The sequence below is a fragment of the Cynocephalus volans genome, chromosome 1 (genome assembly GCF_027409185.1).
Source record: "Cynocephalus volans isolate mCynVol1 chromosome 1, mCynVol1.pri, whole genome shotgun sequence".
Classification (NCBI taxonomy): domain Eukaryota; kingdom Metazoa; phylum Chordata; class Mammalia; order Dermoptera; family Cynocephalidae; genus Cynocephalus; species Cynocephalus volans.
This window is the reverse complement of record NC_084460.1, coordinates 246,517,833-246,543,368: the sequence shown is the minus strand read 5'-3', so window position 1 is coordinate 246,543,368 and position 25,536 is coordinate 246,517,833. Positions and strand designations below refer to the sequence as shown.

The window sequence follows — 25,536 nt, the reverse complement described above, 5'->3', positions numbered from 1 at the left end:
ATCATTACTAAAAGCTTTTCTCGCCTTCAGACATATTTCTTTTAACTGGTATTCATCTCTTTTGACTACATTTATTTACAACCTTTCTGCATTGAATAGATATTGAAATATAAAAGGACTTTGCATGTACACTGAATAATTTTGTAAATGTATAACCATAAATGCCCTTGAGATTTCAACAAAAGTTATTACTTATATTTTTATGACATTCCACTTATTTGCTTCAGGAAGAATTCTCTTTCAGTGACATATTTTTCTGACATGGTGGATGATCAAATAGAGCTATTCAGTGAATATTTGTAGATTCTGTGTGCAAGGCCATGTACTAGGCATTTTTTGGGATTCTGGGCCCAGTTCTAATGATGCTTATAGTCTAGTGCCACATAAAGTTAACCTTATAGTACAAAGCTTAAAGTGTTTTTCATAGAAACAGTTCTAAAGTATATTTCTATTCCCTGACACTGTTCTCTGGGACCCAGGTTCACTGTTATATATAATGTTATATATTATATGTAACGTTCATCAGGCATAACATTATGCAGGTTAATGTTCTCATTTCTGTAGACCATAGCTGTCCAGTAAAATGTTCTGTGATCATGGAAATGGTCATGTCCAACATGAGTGTGACTAGCCACATGTAGCTTTTCAGACCTTGAAATGTGACTCATGCTGCCGAGAAACTAAGTATTTCATTTTATTTAATTCTAATTAATTTAATTTTAGGGGGCCACACATGGTTAGTGGCTACTGTATTGAACAGCACACCTCTAGACTGTGGTACTCAGCACTTCCGACGAGCTGCAACTCCAGGAAAGTTATTAAATTCTCTGAGCCTTTCTTTTTTCATCTGTAAAGTGAAAATAGTGCCCTCGTTATCTCACAGCAGTGTTGTACAGATAAAATGAGATGATTGTAAAAGGGTTTTGCAAAATGTAAATTATAATAGAAAAGCCTATTATTGATATTATTAGAGCTATTTTATTTATCTTTTGGTCCTCCCATGGTGTCATATTTTAGTTATCTCTTCTTGCTGCTATCAGTAAGAGATGACAACTGCCTCTTATCGGCTATCACCATCTGCCATTATGCTGCACCTAATATACTATATTCTAGAAAAACAGATCCAAACTTATTAGACATTTGCAAAAAAATAATTTTAATAGCAGTACTAGTAATGATTAATGTGTAACTGAATGATTATGTGCCTGTTACCATGCTAAGTATTTTATATACACTCTCCTATTGAGTGATTATAATAGTCTTCTGATGAATACTGGAAAGTGAGACCTACAGAGGGGAAATAATGACCAAGAGTCATTCAAATAGAAAGTGTTTCAATGCCAGTGTCCTACCTGGGCCATCCTGTAAATCCACTACCATGATACACTACCTTTGGATAAAGGTTTATGGACTTTACTGCTTATGCTTTTTGCAGACTGTTTGAAATTTCTTTTACTAGATGAAACTTCTAGAAATCTGACATTTCAGAAAAATGTGTTGTTTCTTTTCCCACCGTTTTGTTTTCTAAAAGAATCAAGTTGTGAGTGGTTTTGTGTAAGGATTTATTAACTACAATATGACTCCTGAGTGGTATTTACCTACTTCACATCTATAGCATAGTAAAAAGAACATGAATGTGAAGTCAGACAGATTAGCTCTGCCTCTCACTGACCTCATATAACCCTAACCAAGTCATAAAATAGGAGGGCTAATACCCACCATTTCCTCATTCATAAAATGGGAGTGCTAATACCCACCTCCTAGGGTTGTTGTCAGGATTAATGAGCTAATTAATGTAAGTTGCCCTGCTCAGTGCCTGTCATGTGATAGATACTCAATAAATGGTAGCCATAAAAAGCAACTATTCGTTCAAAGAAATTTCCAGGCCCTGTTCTTCTTTTGACTCTATGATCATTTCATGCCATGCTTGCATGCAACAGTGACCTGCACTTATATTCCTCTTTATGTGCTTGTTTTATTACCATTAGTAATTACTCACGCTGTGTTTTCATCCCAGGACATTAAGGCTTGATGAGCCTGACTCTCCCAATGAGATGTTTAAAGATGTGGAAGGGCCTTCATGGTCTTTCTCACCTTTTTATGTAATAAGGAAGATGTCTTTCTACTCAACCTCCCATTGCTTAATGTGTCTTGTCTGTTACATCCCGACAGCTCCTGGTACTCCATCCTGCACATGGTAGTCACATAGTTAGCAAATATTCAGTGAATATCATTAAGTGGAATTTAACGGAAGAAGCTCTGGTACACTTCCTAGTATGTGGACAGGGCAAGAAAATTCTGGTTAGCTCTTTTTTCTTTGTATTCCCATATCACAGGTTGTTCCATGTACAGCTACAGTAATAAAAGAAGATACAACCCAACATATCCCCATCTGTGGAGAGAGAAAACTGGGTGCTACACATGGAGAAGCAGCCTGCCTGGAGCCAGGGTTGGCTGCTAAGATCAAAGGATTAGGGAGGACAGTGTGATCCAAACGAGAAACACACCTCTGCCTGACAAGTTCCTGCTGGCATTTATGTCAGTGAAAAGGGAAAAACTTGTCAGCCCATACATTTGATTTCTATCTCCTTGCAAAAAATTTTCTTGGTGTATAATTTTTTGGTATTTTTTGTAGACTATTAGTTACTTCGCCTCTAGAAAATACATGTTATGTTTTCTTTCAAATATGAAATGACAGAAATACTTTCTTATCACAGCAGAGATTATTCTATCCTTGCTTCCAAATATTTGAACTTCCTTCAGAGTCTTAGGATGATTTTTGTCCATTTAACTATCAAAATGGCCATATCAGAGTTAAAATAATTTGTCTTCCCTAGCACAATATCTTTGTTCTTAGTTCCCTGTTAACAAATAAAATAACTTTACTCAATATGGAAATTAATTAATATACTACAGTTTGAGTTTAAGAAAAATCCTTTGCTTATTTTTTTCAACCAAAATTTTGCTCAATCCTTTGACTAACCCAAAAGATATAATGATTAATATCCAGTAAAAGCTTTTCTAAGTACTTTGAAAAATCATTAGCAGCTCTTCTGCTTATATAACTTGTGGCATTTTAAATTGAGAGAACTCCTTTAGAAGGTAACTTCATAGAATAAATCAAGAACCATAAAAATGTTTACTCCATTAGATCAATTAATTTCTCTTCCTGTATTCTACACTAAGGGAATAATCCTAAACACAAAGCAAGAAAAATAAACTATTATGCAGGAAGATGCACATTGTAGCATGATTCATATTAATGAAAATGGGAGACAAGATAATTAGTACTAGGAAAATTTCTTGAAGAACTTGGATTATACAGCTTTAAAGTAAATAAAATAACAACATGGAAAAAGCAAGTAACATATTAAATTGAAGAGTTACAAAATATATTAAATCAAAAAATTACAAAATGGTTTATTCATTCATGTATTTCCATATATTTATTTACTGAGCCCCACTGAATATCCAGCATCATGATAGGTACTGTGTATATGACAGTGAATCAGACAAATCTGTGTCTTGCTCTCATAACAGCATATTGTCCAGAAGGATAGATACTGAGCAAGTGATGATGAGCTTGATGAATGAATAGAAAGGAATGCTGACATAGTCTGGGAAGGAGGGGAAGTCCTAGGCAGGAGATTTAAGCTCTCTGTGCCTAGGGGATTAGAAGAAGTTAACTAGAAAAACAGAGTCTCTGGTTTGGCAGTGGAGGGGAAGGAGATTCTCATCAAAGGGATCAATACTTCATAGGATTTGAGATGTGAAAGACTGCCCCATTTAAATAACAGGCAATGAAAGGACACTTGGGGACAAGGAAGGGAATTTAGGATGTTGGGAAAAGAGTGTTTGAAATGATGGGTAAGGACAGAAATATAGGCAGAATGAAATGATGGACATAAACACAGAGGTTCTTAACTTCTGTGCCATGGACTTCTGTGGCCAAATAGTGAAATCTATTCTCAGACTGATGTTTTTAAATCCATAAAATGGAATTTATAATTTTACAAGGAAAACCAATTATATTAAAATACAGTTGTCAAGTTTTTGTTATGGTATTGTAATGTAGCAATAATGCATTAAATCAGATCTAGCAATCGTTCTAATATCTACCATAATTTTGATATTGTTATGAGCATAAACAATGTTTCAAGCGTTCTATGACAACTGTAGTGTCTGATAAAAATATCTGATTTTGATTGGTAACAAAGCTACAGGTACTGCTGGACTGCTACATTTTGTTGCCTTCATTTACAATAGAAGAAAATGCTAAATTTCAATTATAGACAACCGAAAATAAAGATTCAGTTTTTCCCATCCAAGTTCTTGGATCCTTTGTATTCATGGGCCCCTTGCTTTAGTGTGACAGAATTATGGTTTTTTTCTCTAGTCTCCATATGCTGTTATTTTTATAATAACTTCTTCTTATGTCTTGATGAGGTTTATATATCATGGAGCACAGGTAGGATGGAAAAAAAACTCTTAGCCATTTATTCTGTATTATAGCTGTGAGTTTCACAGTTTGCAGTGTAACGTCCTACCTATTCCTTGCTCAATTCTGTTATGGTCACAGTCTCATAGTCATACATCTCCCTATACATTGTTCCTAAGAGAACTAGCATAATAAGAAATCCAAGAGAAACCCTTTTGAGGGTCCAGGCCTCTTAAATTAATATCACTTTTTAAAGGAGACTTTCTATGGCCAACAGACTTTCTCCTGCAACCTATAGGTCTTCAATATAAATCTGGCTTTGACAACTTCATAATAAAGCAGAAGATTGAATTTAGGCATAAATACTATATTAGGAATGTAAAAGTATGATTGCCTTTTAACAATATATTTTTAAAAGATTGGTAGCTTTCTTATGCCTGGGCAGTCCAGCCCCTGAACGTCCGCATAGTCTCCTTAGAGCAGGCAGTACCTAGTCAGGTCCATAAAGAGTGAGAGTCTGTCTCCATAGAACAGCCTGAGGCCATAAACTTGCTTCCTGATGGTAATTTTTCTGCTCTGACTAGTTGAAGAAAGACTCAGTTTCCTCAGTAGCTCTCAGGCTGACCTTTCCCTGCCTGGACTATCAAAGCTAAAAACCGTTTGCTGATCTCTGCATCTGGAGGGGAAGAAAGGTGGGAGGAGCTGAATTCAAATGTTTTACTTGCACCTTGTGAATCTGTTCCCTCTATAAGGGGCCATTCATCTAAAAGAAAAGGAACCTGTTCCTCATTCTACCTAGAAAATTAGTTTTTAATCTTATTCCTGGCTTTTGAATCTCAACTGGCCCTACTCCCTGAGGGGCTTGATTTGAGTGACATAAGTTACTTATTCTATTTTCCATAATAAAGCTGCCTCAGAAATAAGTGTTTCACATCTCTTGGTGACAAATCGGAAAAGGAGCAATCATTCAACCTGAAGAAGTTGAAATATGATTTCTCTATTGTACAAGTCAAATGGCTGGAAAACTACACAAAATAGGAGAAAGCTGTTCATTAGGTTCAAACTCTAGCAAACAGGCCCTCTTCTGTGCTCACTCAGAAAAGCTGACAAGTTCACTAATATCAGTGCCAGTCCACTGACACGGAGTGGAGACTGCCAGCTTTCAACACGGTGCTACTTGGAGATGCCAGTGTTTTATCTGAGTGTGAGACTGGCAGCTTCTGCTCCCCAACAAAGTGGCACAAGGGACAACGGGCAGTTGTCATGCAGTGCTCAGACAAGGAGGGCAATGGCTGACATTTCATTAAACCACAAAATCGCTGCAGGGTGTAGCGCAATAGCCAGAACCTGATTGACATAAGCTTTCAAATGGAAAGAACAGCAATATTGTAAGTCAGGAGTGCAGCCTGCAAGATGTGAGAATTACTGCAAAATGTGCATACAGTGCAGGGCCGGTTTTGGACTTACAAAATTAGTCACCTCACTTACATGAGTCTTGAGTTACTTAGAATAAGCTTTTTTCTGGGTTCTTTTTTTTAAGCCAAGGACATACAGATTCTGATTCAGTGAAGAGTCACTTTAATTTATCGACAACTTTCCCTGCTTTCAGGATTACTCTAAATGCCAAGATATGAAAATTAGACATAAACATACTTAATTAGGAATTAGCAAGCTTCACAGTCCTTAGTCATGCTTGAAGAGACAGGGTTTCCAACATTTAGCTGGTGGCATGGTAATGTGGCATTGGATGTAAAGTGCCCGAAGGCATCAGATTGGCCCAATGTATAACATTGTGCACAAGAGAATTTCAAAAACTAACTTGAATTTCCATGTTTGTCCTTGCCTACTTGGTTTTTCTGGGCTTATGAATTAAGTGCTCTATTTTGTTTTCCACATCTGCAAAATGGCATAAGCCATGTAGAAAACTCTCAGTTTCCAAAGGTGGTCCAGCAGTCTACTCTCAAGTAGGACACTGAGATCAGACATTTTCTAACAGGAAGTCCTATGACTAATAAAGCAAGTCAGCTAACTAGTAGGTGTTATGAGATAAACCAGCCTATACTATACTATGCTGGATAGCCCTTGGGGACATTTGGAATTATATCAAGTCTAAGTTAGGCATTTAATTGGAGGAAGCCTGAATGGGCGACTAAAGGAGTCCCAGTGTACTAGTCTGGTGCCACCGGTTGCCAAATTATGTGCCTTGGGGATTTGGGTTAGTCGTGAGTGGTACAATCCTAAGACGCAAAGCTTTCATAATGCTGCCTTCAGTGATGAACATCTGTTACCTAAAAAGATATATCAACCATGTAATCATGGATAATTCAAATGAATATAGTTTGATGTAATTTAATGTTGACTGCATAGAGCATTGCAGAGATGGGTTGTTAGGTTAGAAACCTCTGATGACTTTCCAAACAGAACACTTACAGTCTCAAGAGAAACCCTGCCAAAGAACAGTACACCAGTTTAGCTGCAAACAGGACTGGCTATATTTTGATAATGTTTTGTTTTCACATGTGCTTTAGACTTTCTGGCAGAGGTACATGCTTTTTAGCTATATCTGTAACTTTATCAGAGGTACATTGTTTACCAATATGTAAGTTTGTGTAGGCTTCCTAACAAAGAAAATAATGAAATTCACAGATTTGTTCATTTATCAACATCAGAATATTGGACCTGGCACAAAGGAATGTGTTTGTTGTTATGTGACTCTGTCTTAGTATATCTCAAGGAAATTCATTCTTAAGAGAATTTCAACCTCAACTCACATTAAATAGTTATTCCAAACATATAGCCTTGGCAACAATGATATGAATATTTTACATAATCAACAGCTTAAATGCATTTATTTATCTGTTGAATGTATATTTGTTTCACTAGTTATCATTCAGCTATCAGCAGTGAATTTTTCTTATATTTTTACTTGTAAGGCCAGAGAACATTGTCTTAAATTGTACATTCCTTTTTTCAGCAAACTTATTGCCCACCTATGGTTTTCTGTACACTGGGCATGAAGATAAATTAAGAAATGGTTCTAGGACTCAAAAATATCTCTATCTTAGTAATAATTTTTAAGTACAAATAAATAATTACAATTAATATAAAATCATAATATAATTATGTGAAGAGCATTAGGAGAGTGTGGAGTAGGGAAGGAGGACGAGGTGGGCTCAGAGACTAGAAATGGCAAGATGAGTAAAGAAATTTTATGTAATCCAGAGAGAACAGAGGAGAGGCTGAAATGAGACAGTGGCACATAGTAGATGCTGAATAAATGCCTTCTGATGGAAGGGTGAATAAGGCTGACAGAAGAGATATTTAGAAGATAATATCAGTAAACTTTGGTTGTTAATTAAATGTAGATGATGAGAAGGAAGAATTGAAGAGTCATTGCTGACAGTTCTGACATATAATTGGTAATGCTGTTCATTGGCATGGGGACTGCTTGGCATAGGGGATTCCCCCTATGTGGAGCAGCTCATCCATTCAGGCAGGTGGGGAAAAAAGGGTCTTGACCCTGACAGGGAGGTAAAGAATTCACCCGTGGATTTAGGGGTCAATGTCAGTGTGGTGGAGGAAGTCATTGCAGTGAATTGGATCATATAACACCGAAGAAGAGGACAAGAGTGTGACCTTGAGGAAGGCCAGCACTTAGTGGCAGGCAGAATAGCAACAGGTAAAGGAGGCCTAGAATGAGCTGTTGTAGAGGCTGATGGAGACCAGGCAAGAGAAGTGTTGTAGACATCAAAGGGCAGAAGTGTTGTGGACACCAAGGGAAAAAAGTTTCAAGAAGAAACTTGTGTCCAATGCAAGAGAATACTGAAGAGAGACCATTGGCTTTGGCAGGAGGATAAAGATGGACTTCACACGACCACTTCCAGTTCAGCAGTGAGGAGAAGACATGTGGGAAGGTACAGGAGTGAACCAAGTCAGGGAATGACTTCTGGGACATGGAGGTTTTAGAATTTTGTGCACAGAAAGAACCCAGGAGACATAAAGTAGTTGAAGCTATCGGAAAGAGAGTAGAGACTTATAAGACAGAGAGTTCAAGTGGAAGCAAACACCTTTTCCTCATAGATATGAAGAAAATAGGTGCAGATGGAAGAAATTGTAACATCAGGGGTGAACTCACTCAACTTACCATTTATCTAAGAAACAGAAGACCAGACATTTACTAATGAGAGGTCTGGAGTATTGGCAGGGAACTTAAGAAGGATAAAGCTCCCATGGGGAAGCTGACTGATGCGTATATTCCCTTTATATAATCACTTTTTCCCCATTTGTTTGTTTGATTTTTTTTACCTCTTCTCCATATAACTTTTCACTATATATGCTCTTAATTTAAGCAAATCTAATCTATACAAATACAGAATTATAAAATAATTGTGTGCGATTACTACATTGCCAAGAAAGATTTACTTTCAAAAACCTATCTTTTAAATAGTGCATTCAAATTATTACTAAATTTCCCAAGATCTTTCTGGATATAACCATTCAGGAATACATCTTATAAATAAAGTGAGGCAAACTGACTGCTGTATCTGATCATTATCTGCAATCCTGGCCCTTTCTTCCTGCTCCATTAGATAGGTGCAGTCCTGTTACACTACAAATGAACACCCCTTTCTTTGTGCATCAGGCAATACAGTGATGATGCTCTAGAATCTGTACATCTCTAATTATATTTTATTTCGCAAAGAACTCTAAGGTACCAAATTTACTTATTCATTTTGCAGCTTGTGTGCTTTTTTTTTTTTTTGCTAATCCATTAACTATCTTAATGAAATTCTACTTTAAACTTTAAAATATGTCATCAGTTGGTAGTTTAATCACTTGTACTGTGTCAAATGTGTAGATAAGGAGGAGGTGAATGAGGCAAAGAAGGCTTAAGAAGTCTTCTGCAGCACGCCAATTTACATACACACAGGTTTGCAGTGTTTTTTTGTCTGGCACAGAACCCCATGGGCTTTTCAGCTTCAGTTCTCACAAGACTGCACAATTAGAAGGAAGTAGGTATGCTGACTGACATCCATTAATTTCTTATTATTCAGAAAAGTGGGAAGATAAAGCAGAATAGAATAATTTCAGAATTCCTTATCAAAGTGAGCTAAATTTGTCTAATAAGTGTTAAGCAGTATCATGGGCATTGCTTTGTTTTTTGGAATAATGATGAGATGTTGGACAAGGTGCTTGTGAATACAGGAAAGACTGTGACTAACAGTCCTTTCACTGCATGCCTTCTGTCATCTAATTCTTTTTAGTGTAATATTAAGTATAAAAAGAAAAAATTAATCATGTAAATTGACAAGCAGTATCCTTCAGTGTCCTGAGGAAATACAATGTATGATTCTACAAGGGTACTTCAAAAAGTTTGTAAAAAACAGAATTAAAAGATATTGCAAATCGTTCTGTGGACTTTTTGAAGTATCCTGATATTGAAAATGTGGTCTTGGTGTCCTCAGCACTTTTCTCAAGTTTTGGGGCTCCTTTGCTATTCCGGAAGTCTTGTCTTGGAAAGATATCCGTAGGTATCAATGAACAACACTCACGGTTTTCAAAGACTTTTTGAAAAATGGTAAATGACTATTTAGAGAAATTGTTACAGTTTATTGAAAGTAAAATATACATGTTAAAATTCTATCTAGCTGACAACACCAAGGCCAAAGAACCCTGTGCTGGCCAGCAGCAAAAAAAAAAAGAAAAACCCTATCTAAACTTTTAGTCTTTTTAAATCATAGTGATAAAAAAATAATATGCAAATGGATGAATAATATTGCCCCCAAAACTTAAAAATTAAAATCATTACTTAGGGAGTGTGTATTGAGCTGGGATTGTCCAGTTGTAGTGACTTGCTTGTGAAGACTGGTTCACATTTTTCGTTTCAGTCTTCAGCAATAACAGGCATGAATTTAGAAATCCATAGCTCCTAAGCATGGAACAAAATCCATGACCTTGGCCTCCTTGATTCCTCTCTTTCTCTGACATCCCCCAGCTAATCAGTCAGTAAGTCTAGTTGGTTCTACCACAAACATATCCTGAAGCTACTGCTCACTTCCCTACCACCACCTTGGCCCAAGCAACCATCCGCTGTCTCCTGAACAACCGCAGTAGTCTCCTAACTGATCTCCTGGTGTTTATCCTTGCATGGTCTATTCTCCACATAGCAGTGAAAATGATCTTAACATCAATCAGATCACCCCTCTGCACTACTCTGTAATCATACTTAGATTATATCCAAATTTCTCTCATGCTCTATTAGACAGTATGTGATCTGGTCCCTGTCAGCTCCCCCACCTCACATCCTACATTCACACTCCAGTCCCACTCACTTTTCTTGTTTTTGCTTGTTCCCACTTCAAGATTTTGTACTTGCTGTTCTTTCTTCCTGGAATGCTTTTCCTCTCAGAATTCCTATTACTTCATTCCGGTGTCTGTCAAATATTACCTCTTCAGACAGGCCTGAGCTGATCCTTTTACCATACCTAGCTTTATTTTTCTTAGCACATTCACCACTATGAGACATTTATAAATAACACACACACACACACACGCACAAACACACATACACGCACACACATATACACTTATTTTCTGTTTCCCCCACTAGATGATTAATTCTATTGACTCAAAGACTTGGTCTTTTTACCTCTAGCTTTAGTTCCTAGTATATAGTATAGCACATAAAAGGTGCTCAATAAATATTTCTTGGGTGGATGGATGATTATTTACTTATGATAGATTCCTAGAGCTAGATTTGCTTTCTATGTTGTTTCAGAATGGTTACACCACTTTAAACCTCACCAAGCAGAATGCACAGAAGCCTCTTATCTTCCCCCTCTGACTCTAATTTTTAAATCTTTCCATTCCTCAGAGGCAGAAAATGATACTTCTGAGTGGTTTTAACTCATACAACTTGATAAATCAAAACGTGTATTATCTAAAACAAAAATGCAAGGAAATTTTTATTTCATTTAGGAAATCAGAGACCTTCTTTTAGGTGTCCATTAATCCTGCTGGGACATTTGAACCAAGAAGTGAAAACTCAGAGAAAATTTTTGCTTGAATACCTTTTTCTAATACTGTTGTCATTTGCTTTCCTAAGTTATATACAAAGTTGAGACTACAGGGGAGGAAAGAATAGTTTTCTCTCTCTCCTTTTGAGTTCTAAATTGGGACTGGTCCCTAAGAGACAGATTAACGAGAGAAAAACAAACAAGTTTATTTGCATGTATACCTCACACAGAGGAAAGAGTAAATCTCTCAAGAGGTGGCTTTGAATTCAGGCTTAAATACCATCTTCAGCTGGAACAAATAAAAAAGAATGTTGGGGACAGTTATGAGGGAGTGACCAGGAAAAGCACAGTAAACAAAGGTAAGGTTTGTTATACAGATTTACATCTTCTCCGTTTTTTTTAGTTTGTTCTTTAATTTTTTATTAAATTTATTTAAATGCCTCTTCATTGATGATCGTCTCCAGAGATTTAGAATCATCTTTCTCATCCTGTTATAGAGGAGGCACCCTTACAAATGGACATTTCCTTTACAGAGAGAAACTTCCCTTAAAAAAGTAAGAGTAAGAGAAGCCTACTCTGTTTTCAGAGCTTCTCCGGTGCCTGCTGTTTCTCAAAATAATCCTTATGCCAAAGAGGCATATTTATGAGTGGCATATTCCGGTCTTCTACACAGCCTTTAAAGAAACAGTATTAAAGCAGACTTATTTATCTGGTTCTCAGCAAGTTTTGCTCATAATGTACTATGCTTTCTATGGCATCGTGTCACTTAGATATACAAAGATGTCACATCACTGTTAATTCTACAATGTCAAACATTCAAGCAGGTGTTCCTAAGACAGAGGATTCTTAGTCTAATATTTCTCAAAACGGAAGTGCAATGAGAATCCTTATTCAGGGTTCAGGAATTCATGCTCTATCATTTGTTAATTGAATGACTATGAACAAGTTACTTAACCTATTTAAGCTTTGGTTCTTTTTTCTTTTTAAACAATTGGGTTATCGTAAGACAACATTTAGAGAGTGAAAAGCATGCCACAACCTTTGGGAGATGATTTGTGATGTATATACCTGACAAAAGACTCCTGTTCAGACTATATATAAAGAATTCTTATAACTTAATAATAAGAAAGCTGACAACCCAGTTTTTTTTAAATGGGCAAAAAATTTGAACAAACACTTCACAAAAGAAAATATATAATTATCCAATAAAAATATGCAAAGGTGCTCAATATCATTAGTCACAAGAGAAATACAAATTAAAATCACCAGAATGGTTAAAATCAAAAGGGCTGACAACACTGATACCATGTGTTGTCAGAGAAGACATGGAAGAATTAGAATTCTCATACATTGCTAATAGGAAAATTGGTACATCCATTTTGGAAAACTTTTTTTAGAATCTACTAAAGCTAGACATATGGATATTTTGTGGCCTAGCAATTTTACAATGTATATATACTTAACATAAATGAGTATTTATTTCTACTGAAAAACATGTATAAGAATGTTCATAGTAGCATTATTCAAAATAGCCAAAAACTGAAAACATTCCAAATGTTTATCAGTAGCAAAATAGAAAAATAGATTGTGGCATAGTCATACATTGGAATACCACCCAGCAATGGAAAAAAAAAAAAACAAAAAAAACCTTCTATATACAATAGCATGGATGAATCTTACAGACATAATGTTGGGTGGAAGAAGCCAGACACAAAAGAATACACATTGTGTGATTCCATTTATATAAAGTTCAAAAATAGGTAAAACTGATCTAAGTTGGTAGAGGTAAGAATGATGGCTACTTTGGGGGAGTTATCAACTGATTAGGTGTTCAAGGGAGCCTTCTGGGTGGTGGAAACATTCTATATCTTAACATGTATTGTTTTATATGAATGTATACCTATGTAAAAATTTATTAAAATGTATGTACTTTGTAGTATATGTTATACCTCAATAAAAATAAATAAAGAAATTAAAAAGTATAGATAGTAAGAGTTTCTACCTCATTAGAGTGTGTGAAAAATAAATGAGCTAAGTTAACATAATGCCTGGTCTATACAGAGTGCTCAGTTAGTGTTAGCTATTAATTTGTGATTATTATTGTTACTTTTACCATTACCGTAAGATACGTTGCCTGGATCAGCCATTGAGCCTATATTTCTGCTCCTCATAAAGCAAATTTCCCTAAGTAATGATTGTGACTCTTATTTCAGCTCTAAGAACCATGGTCCAACCAACTTAACATTCCTAGTTATGTATAAAAGGAAGTTTATTATTATTGTAAAGCTTACTTCTTATTTAGCATACAATTTTCTAAGTCTGAAAACTGCGTGTAATTCAAGATTTCTGTTCCTTTTGAGAATTGATAAGAATTCTTAAAATTAGTTTGCAACACAAATTCTCATTAACCTTATGAATAAATTATTCATCTGTGTTAGTCATAAAAGAAATGCAAATCAAATTAACAATGAGATAACATATTTTATCTGTCTGGTTGGTGAAGACAGTGAATGGTTAGGTTGGGAAGTGTACAGGGAAGCCAGCAATCTTGCAAAGCTCCTAAGAGTGTTAATTTGTGTAATCATTCTGGAGGACAATTTGGCAATGTACATCAAAAGCTCATAAATGTACATGCTTTTTTGTCCCAGTAAATCCTCTTCAAAGTTTATGTCCTAAGAAAATTATCAGACAAGTTTACAGAGATGTGTGTATACAATGCTGTTTATATAACTGTTTTATTGAATGTATGAATTCAGTGAGGTACGAACATGATGCACTGCGTTGAATCTCCTTTTCTCATTCCTGACACATTGTCAGTTATCAGAAGATCTGCTCCTGTTTGAAACCTGAGGCTCTTATCACTCTTCCTTTTGGTTCAGGCTGAACCATGGAAAGGGACATAGTCTGCTCTTCTCTGTTTCATGCTTTCTGATTCTTGGCTTTTCCATTGTTAAGGATAGAAGGAGGAATTAGAGAAAAAAGGGCAAATGTTTTTGTAGTTAATGACAATCATGGATGCCCTCTGCATGGCAGGTGTCCAGACACTTGCTCTTGCTCTCAGTCTCGTACGTGCTCTCTCTCTCTCTCTCTCTCTCTCTCTCTCTCTCTCTCTCTCTCTCTCTCTCTCTCTCTCTCTCTCTCTCTCTCTCCCCCCCCTCCCTCCCTCTCCCCTTCCCCCTCCCTCTCTCTTTCAGGGACCACGTGTGAAGTTTTCATGAGGTTGGTTCCCTGACCTCTTCCAATCCTTCCTCATCTCCTGGACACTGAAGGTCTGTCTACCCCTCAGTCTCTTGCTGCCAGGGTCCTGGTGATCAGCGTTCTTGTGCTGGACACTAACACCATGGTTCGAGCCTGGCCACCTTCCAAGGTGTCCTAATGACCCAAAGAAAACTTATTCACCCTTGACATGCCAAACTGAGATTACAGATTCTTCCACTTCTGACCCTTCCCTGGTCCAGCTCCATCTCTCTCCAGTCTTCCTTTTCCCTATTTCACTTGGTCTGAGGGACAGATCAGTACAATCTGCAATGGTCTGACTAGGGAATGAAATGGCAGTGAATGAAATTCTTACATGCACTTCTGGCTTTACTTGTCTGCTGTAAAACTGCTTTCAGAACTTCTGGCATGTTCTTTTTATCTTTTTGTTAGCACTGTTAGTCCTCTGAGGCTATGTTTGAGTAATATAGTACTAAGTTTGATGAATAAGGTGGATTAATTTGAGTAAAGTTTTCGGAGTAAAAAAATAGGGTGACAAAGATTAATGACGGATTTTCTTTACACGGTTTATCAACTGAATATGAAAGCAGTCTCAAAAAGAAGGCTTTTCAAATTTTTTGAACTTTGGAAAAGAAATGAGTCAATGTGGAACCTCCCAAGGAGGCAACTTTGAAGGAATAAATTCACTGTGACGCATAAATTATGGATATTTGTTACACAGGTCAATTCTGATGTAGCTAAGCAAATTTTGCCTCAAAGTACTATATGATAAAACCCTCAAGAAGGTGTTTGAGTAATCAGGAAATAATTAAGACAGTCAGAAGACCTGCTAATTAACATTAGGTGAGGGAATACTTGAAATTGGAATTCATATTAAGTAGACGTTCCAAATGACATGCATCTTTATTAAAAGAAACAGAAGTAAACAGTACATTAATTAAACTTTTAAATACACAAAATAAGGAGCTTTAAAAATGCTGGTAAGAAAAGAAATAATATAATGGATTTTGATAAAAATATCAAGCGATCGAGATGAGAAATAATCAAATTAAGCTTTGAAGTTTATAAGTTTACACATCCAGAAAGAATGCCACAATTTAAATGTATAAATGCATCAGTGACTTTCCTGATTTTAGGATCTGTTTTATTGACTAAACGATATCAATTCCAATAACAGAATTCCTTGAATATGGTGAAACCATTTACACATTTCTAAAGTCAAAAATTTTCCCTAATATTCTCAAAGATTAAGACTTTGGCCTACCTGGGGACAAAAAATAAAATATAATTTATCTAAATTTTAGATCACGTAAATGTTGAACACACCATACCTCTTAATATATTTTAAAAGGGAGATGTCTGCCATTAGTATATAGTTTAATAGTTTTAAGATATTCTCTGCCTTCTGGCCCAAATGACCTTTATAATAATATCTCCCACTATACCTGTTGTCAGCTCTACACTCAACTACCAGGTATGTATTTACGAAGAACACCCTGAGATTTCTCACACCTAAGCATCTCTTCATGTTTCTGCTTCTAACTATTCACTTCTCACTCCTTTTCATCCCTCTTCTATGTTTATCTAAATCTGAGCTTCAAAACCTTTCAAATGCCACTTCCTTAATGAAAAATGTCTCTTGCTTCCCAAGCAGAAGTGATCGTTTTCTGCTCTATGCTGTCATGCCTCTTACCAGTTTCCATCATAAATTAGTGGATTCTTCTGCTAATTCCTCTGCTAAACTGTAACTTTCTTAGAGTCTATATCTGCTTTAAGTACTGTTCTCTTCAGCATCTAGTACTTTGTCAGCAATTAATATATTGTTAATATGCATTTGTTAATGAATGAATTACCTCTTTTGAAAAGAAGATATAAAAAGAAAATCTATTTAATTTTTCTTAAAGAAATAGGGATATAGAGAAAATATATAATCTTATACACCTTCTTAATAGATATTTTCATTTAAGGCAAATATGCTTTAAAACTAAACTGAATCTACTAATTGTAGAACGTTTACTTCTGATGAGTTTTGGTTTCTTCATCTTTAAGACAGGAATTTTATAAGAATTATTTTCAGTCTTAATTATTTCACAAGTTTGTGTGAGAGCTAATAAGATAATGTAAGTGATAGTACTTTGTAAAGTTCTATATAAATTTAAGGTATATGAGGGACATTAATATAAGGGACATTAAAATAATATGAGAGAGAATGAGTGAGTGACTGAAAGAGGTCAGACTTATTTTGGTCAAATTTATAAGAAATCTTATGAAATGCTTGAAGCAAGGAAAGATTTTGGTGAGCAATAACTTGTTTCCATCACAAGAAACTGAGTAGTTCCAAAGGGGCAAATACTAAGATGACTGAATTATTTTGCTGCTTTATGAGTTTTATAAAATTTCAAATTTAATCTGAGGGGTCTTTATACATAAGAGAGTTCCAGGCCTAAAATAACCTCTAATCTTATTTACTATTACCAATTAAGAAGAATGATTTTATTTCCTTCTCTCATACTATTGAGTTCAGTTTAATAAAGTCTAAGACCTTTTCCATCATACTTCATGTCATCCTGAAGTTTTAATACACTTGCTGAAAGAGAGTATAGATGTAGAACCCAAGGATAAGAAAGGATCTCAGCATTCATTTATTCTAAGCAACATCCAGATCTGGAATCCCAGTTTGTCTAGTCTTGACCTGGATGGATCCGTCTCAGGGAAAGGGATGGAAATCAACTGCTTATCCCCAAATCAATGAGGCCTTTCTTTAAATTTTAGCAGAAATGTGATCTCCCACCATTTTCGATGGGCCCTGCAAGCTTTGGTTTCCCTGTATGCAGAACCTTGTATCATATACACAGAAACACACACATTGCTGTTCCCTTGTCACTCCTTACCTATTGGTCATTCAGGTCAATGGTGTATAGTTCTGAATTAGCTAAAGCAATTAACAAATATTCTTACAGTTTTAATTCCCTTTCTTCCTCAGTGAGAGTTAATCATCATATCTATAGACATTTTCTGAGAGTATCAGCTCTACTAGAATTAGTGTGATGGATTTTGCTGTTACCTACAAAGCTCAAGTTTCTTTCTCAGAGGAGTTGCTGAACAGAGCCTGTCTTGAATAGCAAATGAACTTCAATGAGTTGGATTCTGTTAAAATCATTCTGACCCCTCATAACCTTCACATGGGCCTTGAGGATTATTAGCATTTAGTAGCTACATGATCAAAATGCCAAGATGTCTTTATATGATTTGGCTAATCTTCATATTGTGTTTATGGTTAATGTTCATTATTTAAAACTTTTGATTTAGACTGGCAGTAATTAATAAGCACAATGAACAGAATCCTCGGCTCTTGTATTTTAAATAAATTGCATTGCCATTAAAAGAGCAGCTGACTGTCACCCCTCGTGCCCAAGATGTGAAGGCCAGATCCGTACTGGCAGCATGCCCATTACCACAAATTTTTTATCTCGTGAATATTCATAACCAATAAGAAAAAAAAGCGGCAAAAACATAACTAATCATAACCAAAATTAATCATGTTTCTTTTTTCCCCTTTACCCCATAACCCAAAGTTAAAATTTTAACTTGGAGTAAAAATTGAATTTTAATTTTATATCCATGTTATAATTAAAATATGAGTAGTCAACTGAAACTAACATGGCCTAATAACTTCTTTCATGTTACCATTATATCATGTAATTGTATTGGAGGTGTATTAGTCCGTTTCCTATTGCTTATCACAGAATACCTGAAATTGGGTAACTTATAAAGAAATAAAATTTCTTACAGTTTTAGAGACTGGGAAGTCCACGATCCAGGGGGCACATTTAGTGAGGGCCTTCACATGGCGAGAATGGCAAGAAAGCTCTTTAACATGCTTACTTGCTCTGCAAGAGTGCCACTCCTATGATAACCAACAAAACCATTCACCTGTTACTCCACAAATAGATTAATCCATTCATGAGAGCACAGTTGTCATGATCCAATCACCTCTTAAATTCCCCACCTTTCAATACTGCCATAGTCTGATTTCCTACCCTCTTAAGACTGTTACAATGGGGATCAAGCTTCAATGAGTTTTAGGGAGCCATTCAATCAATAGCAGGAGGGTTGCTGGTTTTGTAATATATTGAAGCCTTCCCTGGAACATAATTTACAACCCAAGGATATCAGACCAAAACTAAATGCTGCTCCAAATGGGAAAATAAAGTTATTCTTGATAAGTTGTGGTCCTGGGGTGATGGAATATGGAAACCAATGGCACGTAGTTCTGTTTAAATCATGCTCTATGAACTAAAATTGTGCTGGAGTAAAAACTACTTATACAAATCAAATTTCTGTTTTTAATTTCTTTATAATGATTTATCTATATTTATATGGTATGTGAGACTTTAATAACATCTCTCTGTGTCTCTCTTAGAAGATAAAGAGAAGTTAAAAGCCAATAGTTCCAGCCAGCCATCAAGCTCTGAAGGTGGTTCATTTCTCCTCAAATCTGGCACAACACCCCTGCCACCTGGAGCAGCCAGTTCTCCCTCCAAGAGCACAAATGGAGCTCCTGGTACTGTTGCTGAATCAGAAGAAGAAAAAGCCAAAAAATTACTTTATTGTTCACTATGCAAAGTGGCTGTGAACTCCCTGTCACAGCTAGAAGCACACAACACAGGTTGGCAGCTACCTTTTGAATCTAAATAATATTTATAACAAAACCCAACTTTTCCCATCAGAATACAATATCTTTTATTATTCAAACATTAGATTTGTTCAATGTCTTTTCTACTTTTTTCATTCAAAGGAGTGATTTTAGAAAAGGATGTTCATAATGGCCTGGGAAACAGCAAGGCAAAAGTAGGTTGGAGATAACGTTTGTTCTACTTTTTAAATTTATCTTTTAATTTATTCCTTAAAAACATCTAATACTTTCCAAAACTTATTTTGATGAAGTGACAGAGATGAAGACAAGTATTGATGCACAGTGCCCCCTGCAATACACTTACAAGAAAAAAAAAATTGAAACAACCTGTAAGTCCACTAGTTGGGAGATAATCAAATAAATTATAGTAATCCCATATGACAGAATGTATTACTCGGCCATTAAAATGCAATGATAAGAAAATATGAACATGATTTGATATGTGAAATTTTCAGAATATTTAATTAGTATAATCCCAATGTTGAAAATATAATTTTTTAGCATGCAAAAAAAAAAAAAAAAAAAAAAAAAGCCCTGAAAATAAAGACACAAAAATGATAACAGCAGATACTTCTGAGTGGTAAAAATATGGGTAATCCTTATTTTCTTATATTTATATTTTCCATATTTTCTTTATATATAATAAAGAAAGTATATAACTCTTATGCTTTCCCATTTTTACAATGAAAATGTGTTAAATTTATAATCAGCATTAAAATGATCTTTGAAAAAGCACTGGGAAATGCAGCCTGAAGATAAACTTCTCAAGGATAAGAAAACAAAGCTTCACACAGATCTTAAAAAGATATTTAATATATGTATGTCTTTTTCTGTCTTAGGATCTAAACACAAGACCATGGTCGAGGCTCGTAATGGGGCTGGTCCTATTAAGTCTTATCCTAGACCTGGATCAAGATTAAAGATGCAGAATGGCAGTAAGGGGTCAGGACTACAGAACAAAACGTTTCATTGTGAAATCTGTGATGTTCATGTTAATTCCGAAATTCAACTCAAACAGGTAATGTATCCTGAATTAATATACACTGTTTGGGGGGGGTCGCCATTTGACTGTGCATCTCCTCACTGGGTTTACAGCTAAATTTACCAACCCTTACAGAAGGCATGCAGTATAAAACATACAGGTGCTCCATGCAAGAAAAAAGTCAGTACCAAATATTTGATCACCACCTATTACCATATGTTAGGTGCTAGGCAAGGTGTTTGAGATACAGGGATGAGCACAGTGGTCACCTGGAGCTCACAGTCAAGCAAGAGCTCCTGGTAAGATAAGTGAGATGGTAAGTATGTCTTCCAAGGACTCTAAATTTGGTTAGGGAGACAAACTTATCAGTAACTGTGGTAACACCAGGCAAAATCTGATGAGGGCTGTAGAGAACAGGAGAGGGAGAGAGGCGTTACAGCTGCGGGGGGAGCGTCTTAATTTAGAGATCACAATGCTTTTACCCAAACCATCTTGGAACTATGGACCTTGAGTTGGGAATGGAGAAAACAACTACTTCTGTCTAGGAAATATAACTTACGTAGAATAAAACTCACATTTAGATTCAGCTAATGCATCAAATTTTTTTCAGCACATTTCTAGCCGAAGACATAAAGATCGAGTTGCAGGGAAACCACTGAAGCCGAAATACAGCCCTTACAACAAACTCCAGCGGAGCCCAAGTATTTTAGCGGTAAGTTTACTCACCCGCTGTGCTGGGCAGCATCTGTGGGTAAGGGGGGCCTGGGAATTAATAGTCATGAAAGGTTTTGGATCTACATAACCCTCATAAATAGAAGCTTAGAATAAACTGCTTAGTTCCCACTATAGGACACCTTGAAGAAACACGTTCCTTAGAAAAGAGAAACTGCACCTCTTTACAAGCTAATACCTTCCTTTTCACCAAGACCTTTTCAAAAAATTACTTTCTTTAGCATGTAAAGAAAAGTAAAGGCTCAGGAACAAGGATAAGTGATGTCTGAGGAATCCTGGAATGTGTTGACCCTGGGAAGAGGGATTGTTTTCATACAACAAAAAGCCATCAAAGCCAACCATTTGGGGTGGGGAGGGGGTGAGAAAGTAAAGTGTTTGTATTGCTCTCTCTTTCCTGCAGGCATTTTGATAACCAGCCTGTTTTACCTGCTCTCACTTATGTGCTGCTTTCAGTTTCTTTGTAAAAATACCTAGGGGCTCCATTGGTGTCACATAAATACCCAGATGGATGGATTTCACAGTCTCTCTGGGAAATGGCCCAGTGTGGAGTTCAGTGTGAGGATGAAGCTGAGATTGGCCAGCTGAAGGCATTGCCGAGATTACCTTCCAACTTCTCCAAAGCCTCCAGCTGAGGCTGCAAGCAGGTGTTACCTGCAATTAAGCAAATCCAGTTTGCAAAGGTCCTCCTGATGGCAAAAGAGAGAAATTAAGGATTGATTTCTTACGTCACAGGAGCATTTCACCCTGGGATTTCTTTAAATGGAGAAAGTTTCTAGCATACTTACTATCATTCCCAACAAGAGAAATTTGATTTACCTGTGGTTTTTCCAAGGAATGCCCATTAAGTAGCCAGTGAGAGAGCTGTAAACTGCCATTGGTTTCTTGACCTGAACCTTAGTTCCCTAAACTCAGGGCAGCCTAAGAAAAGTGACAAGAAGGGTCATGCACGTTCTCCAAAAAAAAAAAAAAGGAAAGTCTCTAGTCAGCAAGGCAGCATGGCGGCTTAGGACAAGTGTGGGTTTTGAATTGAGCTCCATTGCCTAAGCAGGAACCTTCTGGGAATGTTTGTGTTTTCCTACTGAGCAGCAGCGTCATAAAATAACTTTAGTATCTATGGAGAGGCTTCCCTATGCCCTGCCATCAGGAGCAAAGACTACAAAAAAAGAGCCGAAATGGAAACAAATCAAAGTAAAGCTATGCCAAGAGCCATTGCCACCAGCTTTGTGAAAATAATCATTTCTTGAAGTTTGAGAGTAAAGATTTTTAAAATTTCAGACTTCATTTTAATGTTGGTGTTTTACTTATGAAAATACATCTGCGGTGCTCTTATTTCACAAACACTATCCCCACCCCCGTTCATGGCTGGTTTTCTCCTCCGTTAGGCAAAACTAGCATTCCAGAAAGATCTGATGAAGCCTTTGGCGCCGGCCTTCCTGTCGTCGCCGCTGGCCGCTGCGGCAGCCGTGTCGTCCGCGCTGTCCCTGCCGGCCCGGCCGTCCGCCTCGCTCTTCCAGGCGGCCGCCATCCCTCCCGCCCTGCTGAGGCCGGGCCACGGGCCCCTCCGCGCCGCTCCCGCCTCCATCCTCTTCGCTCCATACTGACGTCTGCCAGCCCCAGGTCGGTGGAGGCCAGTAGGCGGGTTGAGACGAAAGCCAAAAGGGTTCAGTAACTTAGGCATTGTGCGTGGCAGGGCCCCCACCCAGCCACGAGATGCAGCAGACCACCCAAGCCCCAGCTCCGAGCACACACAGGTCACTAGACCCAGGAGTGCTTTTAGGGACCGCTCCTCTTATTTAGGAATCTGCGCAGCACTGGCTATATCTCCCTACCCCGCTCCCACCCCACCCATTCAATTCGTGTATCTGAGATATTTGGTTTCTTGAAAATGTAATGGTCAAAAAAAAAAAAAAAAAGTCATTCTCTATTTTTCCATGGGTGCGATCTATCTGGCTTAGAAACGATATGGAATGTTTTCCTGACAGACTTGAAAACTAGGCTCTTCCTCAGATGTCTGTAAATAACTCTGGAATCCACCTGGGCATATTCTAGTGTGGCACAAAAACAGATGAACTCAAGTGCTCGCTTGTGGACACCATCTTACCACCGGATCACAGCGTTTTCTTCTTGGTGTACTATTGTTGACAGGGATTGTGTACTGTTTTAGACCCAAGTACTGTTGTATCCTGTGTAGTACTAGACCTGTACTTCTTGTCTGAATTCAACATTTTTAGTTGCTGTGTTAATGTTAGGAAGCAAAGTAGCTTTGAATTTTCTCTTTAAGAGAACAAAAGATAAAGTAATGTATTTTCCTTATTTCACACTTTAATTTAGAGAAATTTAAATGAAATAGAAAGCCATATAACAGCTATAATTACTACCTGTTTGCTCTTTGTGTTTAACTTATTTTGTAGCTTCCTCACTGGTTTGAGTTGCTAAGCAAATGTATACACACAGAAAAAGAGCTTCCTAAATTGCACATTTTTGCACTTCCTGTGCATTCTGCAAGAAGACAATGAATCCATGTATTTCTACGTAATTATCTTCATTTTTAACCTGTTTTCATTTGTAATGATGCTACATAATTTTGTGGCTCCCTAATGCAATAATGTACAGAAGATAAAAAATTTATAATTGAGCAATTCATCTTTCTGTTCACTGAATATGTTGCAGGTCATGCTCCCAGGCCCCCCTTTCTAAGCTGATATCAACAAGACTGGAATGTTTGTGATATCAGGGGCAAGAGGTATCATAAAACAACAAAATAGAGTGAACTCTTTTAGAGTATCTATATCTGCAATCTGTAAATGGTAAAATGTCTGTGTATTTTTTTAAATGTACCTTTTCAATAAAAGTATGAAAAGTAAAAACCCGGTTGTATTTTCAATGTTATTTTCTCCTGAGACACCTCCAATTTGAAATCATCTTATGAAAGATTTTTAGTAGGTGTGAAGATTGCTTCTTACATATTTAGCATTTTTAGCTCTTATTTGCAGCATGTTTATTTGTCATGTTTATTCATTACTGTTCACAGCATCTGCATGAGGTGAAACTTTACTGCTGTTTTTCTCTCTGAATTGCTAAGAAGTTGCCCAAAAGCACAGTAGCGGCCTGCTAAAAATGTGTGGCTCTGATTTTTTTAAACTCGCTTTAAGTCCTCTAAATCCCTAGTTCATCTCTTATTGGTGTTCACAGCATTTATGGTCTCTTTCTAGAGAATTTTACTCCATGCCTCCCCCTTCACCTTTTCCAATCAGCCCACCCTTCTTTTCCTCCACCTCATTTATTACCTTTAACGTGGAAAGATTAATACATCACTGTTTACTCTGGTGATCTATTGCTGCTTAACAAACTACTCCAAAACACAGTAGCTTAAAATAACAAACATTTTATTTTATCAGGATTTCATGGGCCAGGAACTCCAGCTGGGTTGGCCTAGGCTGTTCTTACGTTGCCCATGGCATCAGTAGAGTTCCCTTGGTAGTATTCAGCTAGCAGGTGGGCTGGATGGGGCTGGAGGGTTCAGGATGGCTCCACTCACGTGTCTGCCTGGGTGGAAATGGCTAAAAGGTTGAGTTCTGCTGGAACAGTTTACCGGGGGGCCTGTATGTTGCCTCCCCAGCATCGTCATGGTCTTCTCAGTCAGTTACATAGCAGCAGAGAGCATTTTAAGAGGCCTGGGTGGAAGTCAGCCCCGAGCATGTCACTTGATGCTGCGTTCTGTTGATCAAGCAAATCAGTTAGGCCAATTCAGATTCAAGGAGAAGAAAAGTAGAATTCACTTCTCAATGTGAAGAAGAGCAAAGGGTTCTCCACCATCTTTAATCTACCACACTGTTACAGAATTTTAAGGAGAGTGGTAACAAAATCATTATAGATCCCCTATCTCCCCACCATGTTAGGTTTTAAAAATAAGAACTGGGGTAAGTATAGGACTTAAATTTTCATTTCTAAAAAATTAAGGTCAGTAGATGGCAGTGTAGCTGTGATGCACAGTGACAGACTTCCTTTATCAACCAACTCTTTGAAAATTGTTGAACATACTACTTTAGATTTATAATCAGGTTATGTTTATATCTAGTAAAATTCCAGTTTGATGATCAGAATTTGAGTTTTTTTAAATATGACTCATTTGCACTCTAACCAATATTAGTTACACTTAACCTTGGTTGGACCTTCAGACATGATTTATAGACATTGTGCTTGGAAGGAATTGTGGTTTGGTTTAATGCTCTGAAGAAATTTTTATTTTTAAGGACTTCAATGGCACTTTGATTTAACTTGCATTACCCTATATCTCATAAAAGCTTCCTGCAATCCTCAAAAAATTTTAAATGTCGATATTTAAATAGACCGAAGAATTTACTGATTAAATTTATAAAGAATATTTTAAAAATCACCTCAGGGAGGAAGTACAAAAGAATAGCAATTAAAATGCATGTCTCCAAAAGAAGCCATA

General features: G+C 36.8%; 1 protein-coding gene across 5 annotated transcripts in view; it reads left to right on the top strand.

Annotated features, from left to right (window-relative positions):
• Positions 1 to 23,913, top strand: part of ZNF385B (zinc finger protein 385B) — a 295,165-nt gene extending 271,252 nt beyond the window's left edge. For 4 of the 5 annotated variants that reach the window (XM_063096993.1, XM_063097018.1, XM_063097009.1 and 1 more), the window contains exons 6-9: positions 19,094 to 19,339; positions 20,206 to 20,384; positions 20,959 to 21,060; positions 22,463 to 23,913. In XM_063096993.1, coding sequence (XP_062953063.1) covers positions 19,094 to 19,339; positions 20,206 to 20,384; positions 20,959 to 21,060; positions 22,463 to 22,681 — 746 coding nt within the window. In that variant the 3' untranslated portion in view covers positions 22,682 to 23,913. The remainder of the gene's footprint in view (positions 1 to 19,093; positions 19,340 to 20,205; positions 20,385 to 20,958; positions 21,061 to 22,462) is intronic. The other variant, XM_063097001.1, reaches the window with a different exon arrangement.
• The last annotated feature ends 1,623 nt before the right edge of the window (positions 23,914 to 25,536 follow it).